Here is a 13,402-nt window from a genome sequence, read left to right as displayed (position 1 = left end):
ATTCAGTTGTCATTTAGTACCCTCAAGTTGTTCCAAACCTGTATGTTTTTTTTTTTTCTTTCTTTCTTTTGTGGAACACAAAAGGAGATGTTAGGCAGAATATACAGAATGGACTGACAACCACCATTCACTTTCATTGCACCTTTTTTACTTATAATGAAAGTGAATGGTGACTGAGGCTGTCAGTCCCTGATATTCTGTCTTACATTTTATTTTTATGTTCCACAGAAAAAAGTTAATTTAGTTAAATAGAACAAATTATGTAAAATACAGGTTTGCAAGAACTTGAGGGTGAGTAAATGATGAATTTTCCTTTTTGAGTGAACTATCTCTTTACCATTAAACCACTAAACAGAAACCAGCAGATTTTAATGAAACATTTACTAATATTTATCCCGAGCTTGCAACTCTTGCATGAATCTGCATGATTTAGCCAGTTTTAGTAGTACATTAATAGCTTTTTATTGACTATTTTTTATTTAATATTATTATATAAAATAATTCTATTGTTATAATTATATAAAAATAAAGTTGATAAAATGTATCTTGATTTTTGTTAACATGTGTATATATGATGTCTCAGAGCTGTGAATTTCATGTTGTGTTTTTATTAAATAGCTAGTTGTTTTTAATGAATAGCTTAAGAAGAGATAATTTATGTTTTGTGATTTCCTGTAGATGTGTGTGTGTGTGTGTGTGTGTGTGTGTGTGTGTGTGTGTGTGTGTGTGTGTGTGTGTGTGTGTGTGTGTGTGTGTGTGTGTGTAGTTTACGAGGTAATTACAAGGTTACAAACTGGTAATTACAAGGGTATTATGACATTTCTAGTGTCCCCATAATTTAAATAGCTTAAAAAACATATTAAACGATGTTTTATTGAAAATGTAAAAATGCGGAAAGGTTTTCGTGAGGGTTAGGTTTAGGGGTAGGGTTAGGGGATAGAATATATAGTTCATAAAAATCATTATGTCAATGGAAAGTCCTCATAATGATAGGTAGACCAGTGTGTGTGTATATGTGTGTGTGTGTGTGTGTGTGTGTGTGTGTGTGTGTGTGTGTGTGTGTGTGTGTGTGTGTGTGTGTGTGTGTCGGTATCTGATTGCTGTCTCTGTGCCCAGCAGGATAAGACCAGTGCTCTGAGCCTCAGTAATGTGGCTGGAGTTTTCTACATTCTGATTGGTGGGCTGGGGCTGGCCATGCTGGTGGCCCTGGTTGAGTTCTGTTACAAATCCAGAATTGAGTCTCGAAGGATGAAGGTGTGTAAAAAAAAAAAAAAAAAAACTCTCATTCAACTGCTGTCATGATAAAGCCGAACTATAATGATTTACACACCAGGTTTAACATCCAGCAAAATGTATATGCAGCCTGAAGCATCCAGAATAGTGCAATATTTAGATCTGTCCACATTTTATTATAGGCTTTGCACTTGGTACTGATAATGTTTTATATCTGCTATCTTATACTGACCCCACTTCCTTTGTGGGATTTGCCAGGGGAATGTATTGGAGTTTATAGTGGCTGGTTGTAAACATAATAGCTCCCAATGTGCTTCTCTCTAATCCTGGAGCACGGTGCTCACTAATGCTTACAAAATTAAGAAGAATACAGTGACTTATATAGATTTAATTACCTGCAAAGTCATGTGGTAACTCATAATATACATTCCAGGCCCTTCAAAGGGAAATCTTCAAAATTTTAAAGACATGGTTTATGAAACCTATGGTGTTGGCTAAATATACTTAACATCCAGGAACAACACTCACAGGTCATTCTGGTCTTTAAAGGGACAGTTCACCAAAATATGAGAAGTTTGTCATCATTCATTTCTTCGCATCTTTTTCTATTACTGAAGCCAACATTCTGTCTAAAACCTCCTTTGTCATTGGTTTTGTAAAGGGATTAATGGGAAAGGAGGAGGTGAGAACCGGATTGACAATATAAATAATATTTTAATATGAAACTCAACCAAAAAACTGTGTCGGACAGCTACCCGTAAATCTCTTTCTCTGTCCCATTGCAGTCTCCAGTCAGCCTTTATCTCTCTCTGAGGCTTGATTAGCCTGATTAGGGGCATGAGGGTAAGTAAATGATGACAAAATTAAAAATGTTGGGGGTGAACTGTCCCTTTAATTTAACACTTTATTATTTACCATACATATGTAGTGTATGATATTTTTCTTATGCTATGTGATATGCTCTCTAATTCAAGTGTTACCCCAAGTGTTAAGACCTTACAATAAGAGCCACATTTAGAATATCACACTGACAAATTGTTGTTGCTATCAGGCCAATTAGTCTGCATCAATCCAAGCAACGTAATCCCTGGCAATCCACTGAAGTGATCTGGATTAAAATCATTTATTCGTAAAGGATGTACAAGCCAACATCCACATCATTAGCTCCAGTTTCAAGCCTACAGGGTTCCATTATGTAAAACTGCAGCATGAGAGAGTGGGTTTCAAGTTAGTGTGCTGGTCTCAGCATTGCTGCATTTGATGCCTGTTATTTTTCACAATTTCTTATCATAAAACGATGCCGCACTGACTGGAGCAAATCCTCAGAACAAATTAAATGTTTCTGTGACTTACACACTTGAGGTCATTTCTTAGTACAGTTAGCCATCATCAAGACTGTATGTGCACTGTATAGGGGAGACTGGGGCTAGTTGTCACAATTGGGAAATTCTCACAAGATGTATTTCTCAGTAACAGTTTTACTGTTTTACTGTTACAAAGGTTGTGAGTCAAATGTGCAATTATAAAAAAATTATAATAATAATTCTAGCATTGGGTTTGTATGTTAACTTCAAACATCTAGTTCAAACCCTCTTAATTAAAAAAATATTTTGTGCATTCTGGCCTCCAAACTATTCCAGGATCATTATATTTTTGATATAGCTATTTGGTAAACAAGAACAAAAACAATGTCACAATAAAACCACAGTGATATATGCAAGGGAAAACTATAATTAAGGTAGATTAAAAGAACTAAAAGGTTGAACTGTTCTCAGGACATTGTCAGGTCAGACAAGTTGTATTGATTTTTATAAATTAATATGATTTATTCCAATTTTTGCTATTTTTGTACGTTACCTTTTACATTTCTGCAGTTTTTGTGAACTGTTTTGTATTTCATAATTGTTTTACTGTTTAAATTTAGCTGAAAATCCTAAAATATGCCGTTTAATAACTTATTTAATATTGTGTGTCAACATGCTTGCTATTAGGTCTGCAACTAATGATTATTTTGATAATCGACTAATAGCGATTATTAAAACAATTATTTGACTATTCAGGCGATTATTGCAACGATTATGATTACCTCTTAACTGACTATTCAGCTTGTGCCTCAAATTAAAAAGTTATATTAAACATGCTGACTAACAATAATGCAGACAAAATCATCTTTTAAAAATACCTCTAAATTATATTCACTGAATTACAAGGGTGAAAATACTTGAATTTTTATGAAGATTAATTCAGTAAAGAAAATGCACTGCAAAAAAAATAATATATATATATTATTGTTATCAAGAGTTTTTGTATTTATTTTCATTTTTTTCCATTTAAATGATCTAAAAATCCTTAAAATAAGATTGAGATTACTTGAGAAGCAACATATAAGATATTTAGACTTGCTTTAAGAAAATGTATCTTAAATATAAATTTAGTGTATTTATATGTGTATTTTATCACTTGTTCATAATTCTGCCAGTGCAGTAAAGAAATAAATAACTCATATTCAAGCTATAGTCTCAGAAAGCACATCTAAATATCTTATATGCTGCTTCACGGGTAAATGTATTTTGTTTTAAGGATTTTTAGATATTTTAAAATATTTAAATATGAAATGGCATGGCATGGCACAAAATACAAAGGTACACACATGCAATGTAAATGCATTTGAGACATTAAAGGTGCTGTAAGCGATTTTAATCATTCTAATTCCATGAGACTGTGACCATTGAATTAGCCATGCCCCCTCTTTCCAAAACCCTGAACTACAAAGATACCAAAATTAGCTTTACTGAGAGCAGAAATGGTTGTTAAAAACAACAGCTGCACAATAGTGCCCTCAACTGACAACTGTTATGAACAACATGGCATAAAAATGCATTATGCCTCAATAATTCACTGCAAATACAATACTATGAAAAACGGGCAAAATGGTTGACAGGTAGAAAGGTGGATCATGGACACATTTTTGTTTCCTGTTTAGTCTTGAGCTGTCACAGAGACCGGTGAAATATCTCAGGACACTTATTTCATTAATATCTTTCAGGGAGTAGGCATTTTTTGCATATCTTTACATGATATCAAACACTTGCAAACATACAAGGTTACATCATATAAATTGCTCTCATTTGTTATAAAAAAAATAAATAAATATGCATGTTGATAACACATTTAGCCAAATCGTTGTTACTTCTTATACAAAACACACACAAGAAAAAAAACTGGGCTTGATTCAATAAACATCTTATTTGGAGACATAAAATCTACAGAAGTGCTGATGTCCTGATATGCATAAATGCAATTAAATACACTGGATAAAAAAAAATATGGTTTTGTACAGTCCAATTAAGACATTAACCTAGACATATGTGGGATCACTTGAGACCGTGACTAAACATTTTGAGGGAAATTCAAAAAGTAAAGCTTGTTAAGTCTCAATACTCCTCTTGATTTATTATATATTGATGTTATATGTCCCACTTAAATTACATCCTGTTTGGCAAAATTACATGGAGAAATTTTTGGAATTTGAAAATGTTGGACCTCATTGATATCATTTGGACAAAAACACCTCATCCTTTAAAAAGGAACTCTTCTATTCTGCAGAAGAAAGAAAGTCATAGTTTGAGTTGGCATGAGGGTCAGTTAATTATAAGATCATTTTCATTTTTGGGTGAACTATACCTTTTATATATTCCCAGTCTTCCCAACAACATGCCAGTTTGTGTTGCAATGTCTTTTTGCAGTTGTCTCTGACCAGCTTCTTTGTGCTTTCATTTCTCTTAGCAAATCATTGACGCAGCCATGTTGAGCTCCACACTGACCAGGATGGGCAGTGGAGGAGAGAACGGTCGTGTGATAGCCCATGACTTCCCCAAAGTGGCACAAACTCTGCCATGTATGAGCCAGGCTGCTGCCATTGGCCTCAGCAACACAGGGATGTAAACAGCAAACATCATCTCCAAGATCATGGGACATCAGAAGACACGAGGGCTAAAAACAAACAATAGAGGGAGTGGGAGAGAAAGTGAGAGAGCACTGCAGCATACAGCTCACTGGCAACTGAAGAACTGCCAAATAGATTCACTGACAACACACTCTGAACTCCACAAGAAATTAGATAATGATGGAGGAAAATTACTTTTCTAATAATATGATGTTTTTTTCTGCTCCAGTGCAATAAGGAGACCATGTGTAAATGTTTTGTATGAAGCATCATTTTTGTGTACTTGAGAAATCTGAGAAAGCTTTTCCTCACTTTCACAAATTAGTGACAATTGAACTACACTCTTTCTTTATTATGTTTTTTCCCCAACATTGTATCACATTCAATCATGATGCACTTTGCATTGTCTTTGTTGCCTGCCTCATGACATATCTTTGTTCTCTCTACACTGTAAAAAATGTATACGGGCAAAGGGATAGTTAACCCAAAAATTAGAATTGTGTCATAATTTACTCACCCTCATGTTGGTCCAAACCCCATATGACTTTCTGATGTGGAACACAAAAGGATACATTTTTATGAATATTCTGGTTCATCTTCAATACAATGACTAAAAACAACACTCATGAACACTCAACTGATGTCAAGATTTTCAATAAAGCATGATATACATTTCAGATTGTTTCTTACCAAAACCTATCGTATGCCTTCAGAAGACTTGAAATATGAATTTTACTTTCAAGACACTTTTCTAAGCTTTAAAGTTGGTACCAATCAACTGCCGTTGTATTGAACAGACAGAAAGAAATATTCATTCAAATTTCTCCATTTGTGTTTCGCATAAGAAAAAAAGTCATACATGTTTGGAACAATGTGAGGATAGGTATATTATGACTTTTTTGATTATTTGACAATTTTTTTTTCGAACTTCTTTTGAGGAACTATTTCTACTGCACCTAAATCTTACCTACTTTAATTGGTGTAACCTAATGTATTCAGGTACATTCAGTCATAATAAATAACATTTTTGACTTGTATAAAAACCATTTTTTAGGTTACCTGACAAAACTTTACAGTATGTGAGGAATATTTTACCCCAATTTGCTACAAAGATACTGTAGTGTAATAACAGATATTTAGGTAAAATTAGTCAATTAACATCTGTTTGATATTCTCTTAAAAAAAAGGGGGAAAGTGTGCTTCATCAGTGTGTCTACTCCATTGCACAGTCTACAAGTGTCTTCCGTTCCTACTGATTTGATTGGCGAGCCCCTCTGTGGAAAGAGAATTCTCTATATGGAGGGAGAGACTGATTGCTAGTCCTGTCGTAGTTACTGTAGCCCAAAGTCTTACCCTTCACTTATGAACACTTTGGATCACTCACCACTCACATGAGGTCCATGCTCACTGATAGAGTCTGAGATTTAAAAAAGTGAGAGCAAGGAGGAGAGAAAAGGGATGGAGATTACAAATACACAATTCCTCTTTTTGTGTTGCTTTTTTACTGTATTATTGTTGTTTTTATTGCCACTTCCAATCATAGTAGTTCTCAACTGGTGGGTCCTAAACCAAAAACCCAGCATCAACTCCACAGTATTTTGGTGCAAATTCTGTCTCTTGGTAATATGGATAATACTGATATTTGGTCTAATGTTTTTTTTGTTTGTTTGTTTTGTTTAGTTTTTTCGCCCATTTTTCTCCCCAATTCAGAATGCCCAATTTCCAATGTGCACTAACTCCTCGTGGTGGCATAGTAACTCTCCTCAATCTGGGTGGCGGAGGAAGAATCTCAGTTGCCTTTGCCTCTGAGACCGTCAATCTGTGCATCTTATCACATGGCTTGTTGAGCATGTTACCGTGGAGACATAGCGTGTGGAGGCTTCACGCTATTCTCCGCGGCATCCACGCACAACTCACCATGCGCCCCACCGAGAACAAACCACATTAGAGCAACCACGAGGAGGTTACCCCATGTGACTCTACACTCCCTAGTAACCAGGCCAATTTGGTTGCTTAGGAGACCTGGCTGGAATCACTCAGCATGCCCTGGATTCGAACTTGCGACTCCAGGGGTGATGTCATATATTATAAATACATATAAATAATTTTCATTGCTGGGTAAGTTACTCAAAAAAGTAATCCACTTCAAATTACTTATTACTTCTATAACAATTGTATTCTGATTACTTCACTGAAAAAGAATTACCGGTACATTACAAATTATATGACTTTTTCCGTTACTTCTAAATTACTTTTTACAAAAATGTTTTAGTTTTTTTGCTAAACAAATTCATAATAATATCTTTATTTCCTCCTTGTTCACTGTGGTATACAAGTCACACTCAGTACCATATGTTTCTACCTTACAGTTACTTATGAGGGGGTATATGCCCTTCAGCTATTTCAGAAATGCAAACTGACGTACATATGTACATGTCGTGCTTAAAATTCTACATAAATAACTGTTTTAGAAATGTGCAACCTAACTAATGTACTTAAAAGTAATTCAATTAATTGAAGTTAGTAACTGTAATCTGATTACTAGAACTTAAAATGTAATTTTTTACACTACTTTTTACTTTAAAAGTAACTTGATTACAGTAATTACTTTGTAATCAGATTACACCCAACCCTGATAAGTTAGTATATTGTTGGCCTTGTGGTAATATTTATACATTTAATTTTAATTTCATTTCACAGAATTCACTCAATTTTTATTACCTTTGTACAATAAACAATTTTTGTACTTGAATGGGTCACCATTGTAAAATCTGGGTCCTAAAGCACAACCAGTTAAGAACCTCTGCTTTACATTGTACGCTTTCTATTTAAGTAGCTGATGATATGTGTAGTACATTGTTCCCACAATGAACTGCTAATGAGGTCTGAGCACACAGATGTGAAATAACAAACAGATTTTACAGGGAGTACCCTGGAGACCTCTCAAACCATTTACAACACTTAGATATTCTGTTGGCAATATTGTCACTGTAATAAAACCGTTAAGATATTGTTAGTGTAAACACCAATTCTATGTAAAGTCTTTTATGGAAATCTGCCTAATAGCTGACACAGGGACAAAAACATAAATTGCTCATGCTATGAGATTTAAAGGGTGATTTAATAGCCTGACTCTAAAAGTACATTTGAGAGGAACAAAGCACAGCGGCAATAGCCAGATTAAAGTATTTGTTTGTCTGTTGCTGCAGTAATTGCTTTATGCTCCAATAAAATGGACACACTTTTGGATACATACACGGGCAACATATGATGTCATTAACAAACAATGATGCTTTAGGATTCTGTTTAAAAGTATTGCATCTTAAGCTGAGACTTGTCACTTTTTTTTATTTTGAGGTGCCATGTTGGCCTTGTGTTTCTCTGCTGAATGCATTGATTCAAGCACAGAACTGGATGTGAAATTAATCAGTGACACAATCAGACAACCTTTGCTATTGAGAACTTGAATGGACCTGATCATCAGATAACGAAGAGCACAGAGTGCAATGCAAATACTCTGTTAAAGCACAAGATCTTAATTCACCCATTCAGGAGAACATTCTCTCACCAGTGAGTATTTGCCCAGGCTCTATGCTGAGGATTTCTCAGTTTGTATCCTTCCTCAATACTTTGCCACAGCACAATGGAGAGAGAGAGCTTCAGCGATTCTGTCATTTCAATTGCTGATTACATTTGTACAAAATAGAGATAGCAAGAGAAAGATAATTAACCATAACATGATGTGGAACTTTTGTGCTGACAAAATGGTGCTTTGTGGCCTTTGTTTTGCATTCTATTGGTTATTTAATTAGTTTATTATATTTTGATTTATTTCTGGTCTTGTATTTAAAGTGAAATTCTGTATTTTAGATGTTTTTTCTTGGGGTTGACACTTCTATATTTAGATTTCCTTTAGAAAGTGCTCTTCACATTCACCTCACATAATACATTTTAGAAAACAGCAGCAAGATGTAACAGCAAGAAACCAATGTGTTGACAAGGAGTATTCAGAAATAAACTTTTCTTACTGGGTTTTCGCTTTCTGTCAAGTTCTATTTCAAACCCTAACCCTAATTCTCTCTCTCTCTCTCTCTCTCTCTCTCTCTCTCTCTCTCTCTTCTCTGTTTCCCTCTCCTCTTAAAGGAGTACTTCACCCAAAATGTATAATTATAACCCTCATGTCGTCTCAAACTCGTACAACTTTTTTTCTTCCGTGAGTGAGACTGAGAACACAAACTAAGCTATTTTAATGGAGATATGATGTTTGTTTGTCCATACAATGCAAGTGAATGGTGATTAAAATTCAAGCTCCAAAAAGGACATAAATGCAGCATAAGGATAATTAATCAGACTTCAGTGGTTTAATCCATGTGTTCTGTAGCGATCAAATTGAGTGGTTTGAGTGAGTGTTATTGGCTTTGAGTGAAAACAGACTCATTGTAACAAATGTTTGACTGTACATCTTGCCATTCCAGTCTCTAGGCATAATCATTAAGCTCAATTACACTTCCTAGCACCATATAGCGCTCTGCACGTGTGTCAAGCACTAGGAAGTGTAATTTATACACTCAAAAAAGTAATATTTTGGTCTTTTTTCACCAAAATCTAATTGGATTTCTTCAGAAGACATGGGTTAAACCACTGGAATCTTATAAATTAGTTTATGCTGCCTTTATGTGCTTTTTGGAGTTTGAAAATTTGGTCACTATTTACTTGCATTATATGCACAAACAGACATCATATCTTCAGAGCTGAGATAGTGTTCCATGGAAGAAAGAAAGTAATGTGAGTTTAAGACAAAATAAGGTTGAGTAAATCATAAGAGTATTATCATTTTTGGGTGAACAGATCCTTTAAATGTGGATGTTTATATGCTTTTCACCCAAAAATTAAAGTTCTGTCATCGTTTACTTGCCCTTATGACATTCCAAACCCATGTGATTGCAAGTCTTCTGAAGCTATACAATAGCTTTGTGTGACAAACAGACCGAATTTAAGTAATTATTTACTGAAAATCTTCCCCTCCACCACAGCTCTCAAATCTAATTTGTGTTTGTGTTTATTCAAATAAGGCATTTCACGAGTTCACTGGTTTATATACTCCTGGAATGCTTTAGTGTAAACGGATGTGGTGTGGTGTGCTGTCCATGACGGAGGGGATCGAGCACAGGTCTGGGGCCCCCTCGACAATCTGACTAGAGCCAGGAATAGAAAATAACTTTTTTAAGTAATAATTGGTATAGCTATAATGAAATAAACATTTGGAGATGGGAGGCGATGGGACTCTGGAAGAATCGTCACCAGATTGGGGGAAGCAGCAGTTATATATCATTGGGAAATGATTGGCAGGCCTAGATGAGCAAGCTCCTCCCAAACCTAGGTTTGCAACTTCATTTCAAGATACATTGCACCCCGTTTTATGTAAGTGATGGTTCTGATATGTCTCATAACTGATTGCAACATGCTATTTTTGAATACGGTATGCAGAGGTTCAAATGAGATTTGAGTGTTATTTAGGAGGGCAAGATTTTCATTTTCACTTAAATTTCGGTCTGTTTGTCCAAAAGACTAAATAAAATACACAAGTCGTATCATCTACTGTTATGATTATTTTATGGTGTTTTATGTCATTTTTGGATTTCAACAGCATCCATTCCAATTCATTGTGTGGAAAAGGACAGCGTGGACATTCTGGCTAACATCTCCCATTTGGGTTCCACAGAAGGAAGACAGTCATATGGATCTGGACCAACAGGAGGGTGAGTAAATGATGACAGACCTTTTCTTTTTGGGTGAATTATTCCTTTAAGACTAGATTGTACCAGTGATCATTGTTATGCAAATCTCTTACGTCATTTACATTGTGTTATTTCCCTCTGTTTTCCTGCTCAACGTCACTGTAGAACAGATGAATTTATGCCTATGACTGAGCTGCACTAATGTAAAACAACTAATTCCTGGACCCTCTGAACTGTGTTAGCTCTTCCTATTGGCTTTCAGAGCACGGTATCGATCTTGATAAATGCCACATTTGTTCTCCTCTTATTTCCCCTAAAGGCCTGTCCTTTCAGTCACTCACTTCCAGAGTGAAGAAATAGCTTGTGCTCAAGTCTATCACAGAAAGTGCCAGAGGCTTTCATGTGTTTGCAAAGTGTTCAGAAATGCAGCACTATCTGGAGTCGGCTAATTGTTTGCTAGAAGGTTTGCACTGATCTCTGAGAGCATGAAAATGCTCTGCCTTAAGCTGAAAAGTATTGTTGTGATGCAATACAATTGTAAATCCCAAATTTAATCCTCTTTTACCTGGATTTTTCATAAAGCTTTATAGGTGCCCAAATTTAAGACCCAAATTGAGTTAAACCTTTTATCTCTGACTTACAAAACAAAAGTCTTGGACATGTCTGCAAGGATTTAGATTTGTGCTGCATCCAAATAGCCATAATTACCAACTAAATTGTATGCCAATGGAGTAGTATGTCCGAATCCTCCGAATACATAAAATTGTAAGTGGGAAATACCCGTATGGCCTATGATTTCCATAAGATTCTGAAGTGCGGATCGACTGGACACTTAAATCCCATAATCCCCTTGGGAGACTGGGAGATGAGTTACGTCATTGTACGGGAAACGCACCCTAGGACAACAAAGTCGAAGCTGTTTTTAAGACAGGCTGACATCTCACTAGGTTCTTCATTATTCTGTAAGCAAACACTCAAGCCTAATTTTGTCATTTTCTCTATTGATTCCATGCCTTAATGCCAACTACAACTACAGCGAAGACGCTGTCCATAAGCTGTTTTTCATTTCATTCACATTCAAGCTGGTAGAGCTCCTTAAATGTAAATTAGTTATAGGAAGCTAAGTGGAATTTAAAAAACGTGCACACTTATATCAGGGTCTCCAACCTCAGCATGTTTAATAATGATCATTCAGGAAGGATGCAGTGCATTTGAAGATAAAAGGCTTAATTAAAACATCTAACATAAGAGCATGCAACTCACCAGCACACAGGCAAATGGTAATAGAGCAGTTTTGTACAAGTATAATAATCGCATACAGACATCATAGCTCCTGGGGCCAGTTGCATAAACATAACCATTAACTTAAGACTGCATCTAACAATTAGTTTGACTAGCTAAAGATGCCATAGAAAGCCTGTTGCATAAATAAGCTCACAGTTGTCTTTAGTAAGACAGTCTAATTTGCATTGCATTGTGAGAAATGTAAGACTCTGAACAGCTTTAAAAAAATGGCCGACAGTGGACGCTCAATACAATTTCTTTCACTGAAAATATTTGCTAATTAGAGGACTACAGTGCTTCAAAATTGATTCTAATGAACAAATTTAGTAATTTAACCCAAATATTAAAAAACACATTGCCTTCACTTCTGAGACAGTCAATCCACACATCTTATTATGTGGCTTGTTGTGCATGACACTGTGGAGACTCACAGCATGTAGAGAATCATGCTACTCTCCGTGATTCACACAACTTACCACACACCCCATTGAGATTGAGAACCACTAATCCTGACCACAAGGAGGTTACACCATGTGACTCTACCCTCCCTAGGAACCGGGCCAGTTTGCCTGGCTGGAGTCACTCAGCAAACCCTGGATTCGAACTCGTGACTCCAGGGGTGGTAGTCAGCATCAATAATTGCTGAGCTACCCAGGCTCCCCAGGGGTCTACTTCTTAAATTAGGCTGATCAAAGTTTATATGCAACTGACTGAAAGAATTAAGACCAACAGTTTAGACGACTAACTAGTAAGACTAAAACAGTTTTATGCAACTGGCCAATGAACATCTAAATGACCATAATTTGGATAGTGCCTGTGTCATTAATGATTTTAATTCATGTTAATTGACATTTGACCCGTTACTAATACCTTTTGCCAGTGCAGTTTGGTTATTAAAATTATGTTTACTTAACTGTCCCCTACATAAAAGTGTAGCTGTATGAACTGTTTTTCAGAGCTTGTGTGGGAGGCAAGAGTAGGGCTCAATTTTGAATGATCATGGTAATTAGTGCGACACTCACACTGAATAAAAGGCATCTTGAAAATAGGCCATGCAAAGACAAACTGAAGCAGTGTATTACTATGACTGACATATTCTTCCTTTATCTATCTGTGTGTCCTGTTTTAGTTGACATCTGACATTTTCTTCTTTCTGGGGCATGAATTCATAATGATGAAGCTGTGTTGGGTTTTTGGACAA

General features: G+C 35.7%; 1 protein-coding gene across 3 annotated transcripts in view; it reads left to right on the top strand.

The window, feature by feature from the left end:
• Positions 1–9,205, top strand: part of LOC127628214 (glutamate receptor 1-like) — a 119,430-nt gene extending 110,225 nt beyond the window's left edge. For 2 of the 3 annotated variants that reach the window (XM_052104973.1, XM_052104975.1), the window contains exons 15-16: positions 1,120–1,254; positions 5,020–9,205. In XM_052104973.1, the coding sequence (XP_051960933.1) occupies positions 1,120–1,254; positions 5,020–5,178 (294 nt within the window). In that variant the 3' untranslated portion in view covers positions 5,179–9,205. Of the gene's footprint in view, positions 1–1,119; positions 1,255–5,019 lie in introns of those variants that run through there. The other variant, XR_007968619.1, reaches the window with a different exon arrangement.
• Positions 9,206–13,402: the final 4,197 nt, after the last annotated feature.

This window comes from Xyrauchen texanus, chromosome 34 (genome assembly GCF_025860055.1).
Source record: "Xyrauchen texanus isolate HMW12.3.18 chromosome 34, RBS_HiC_50CHRs, whole genome shotgun sequence".
In the NCBI taxonomy this organism is placed as follows: Eukaryota; Metazoa; Chordata; class Actinopteri; order Cypriniformes; family Catostomidae; genus Xyrauchen; species Xyrauchen texanus.
This window is presented reverse-complemented; position numbering and strand designations above follow the sequence as displayed.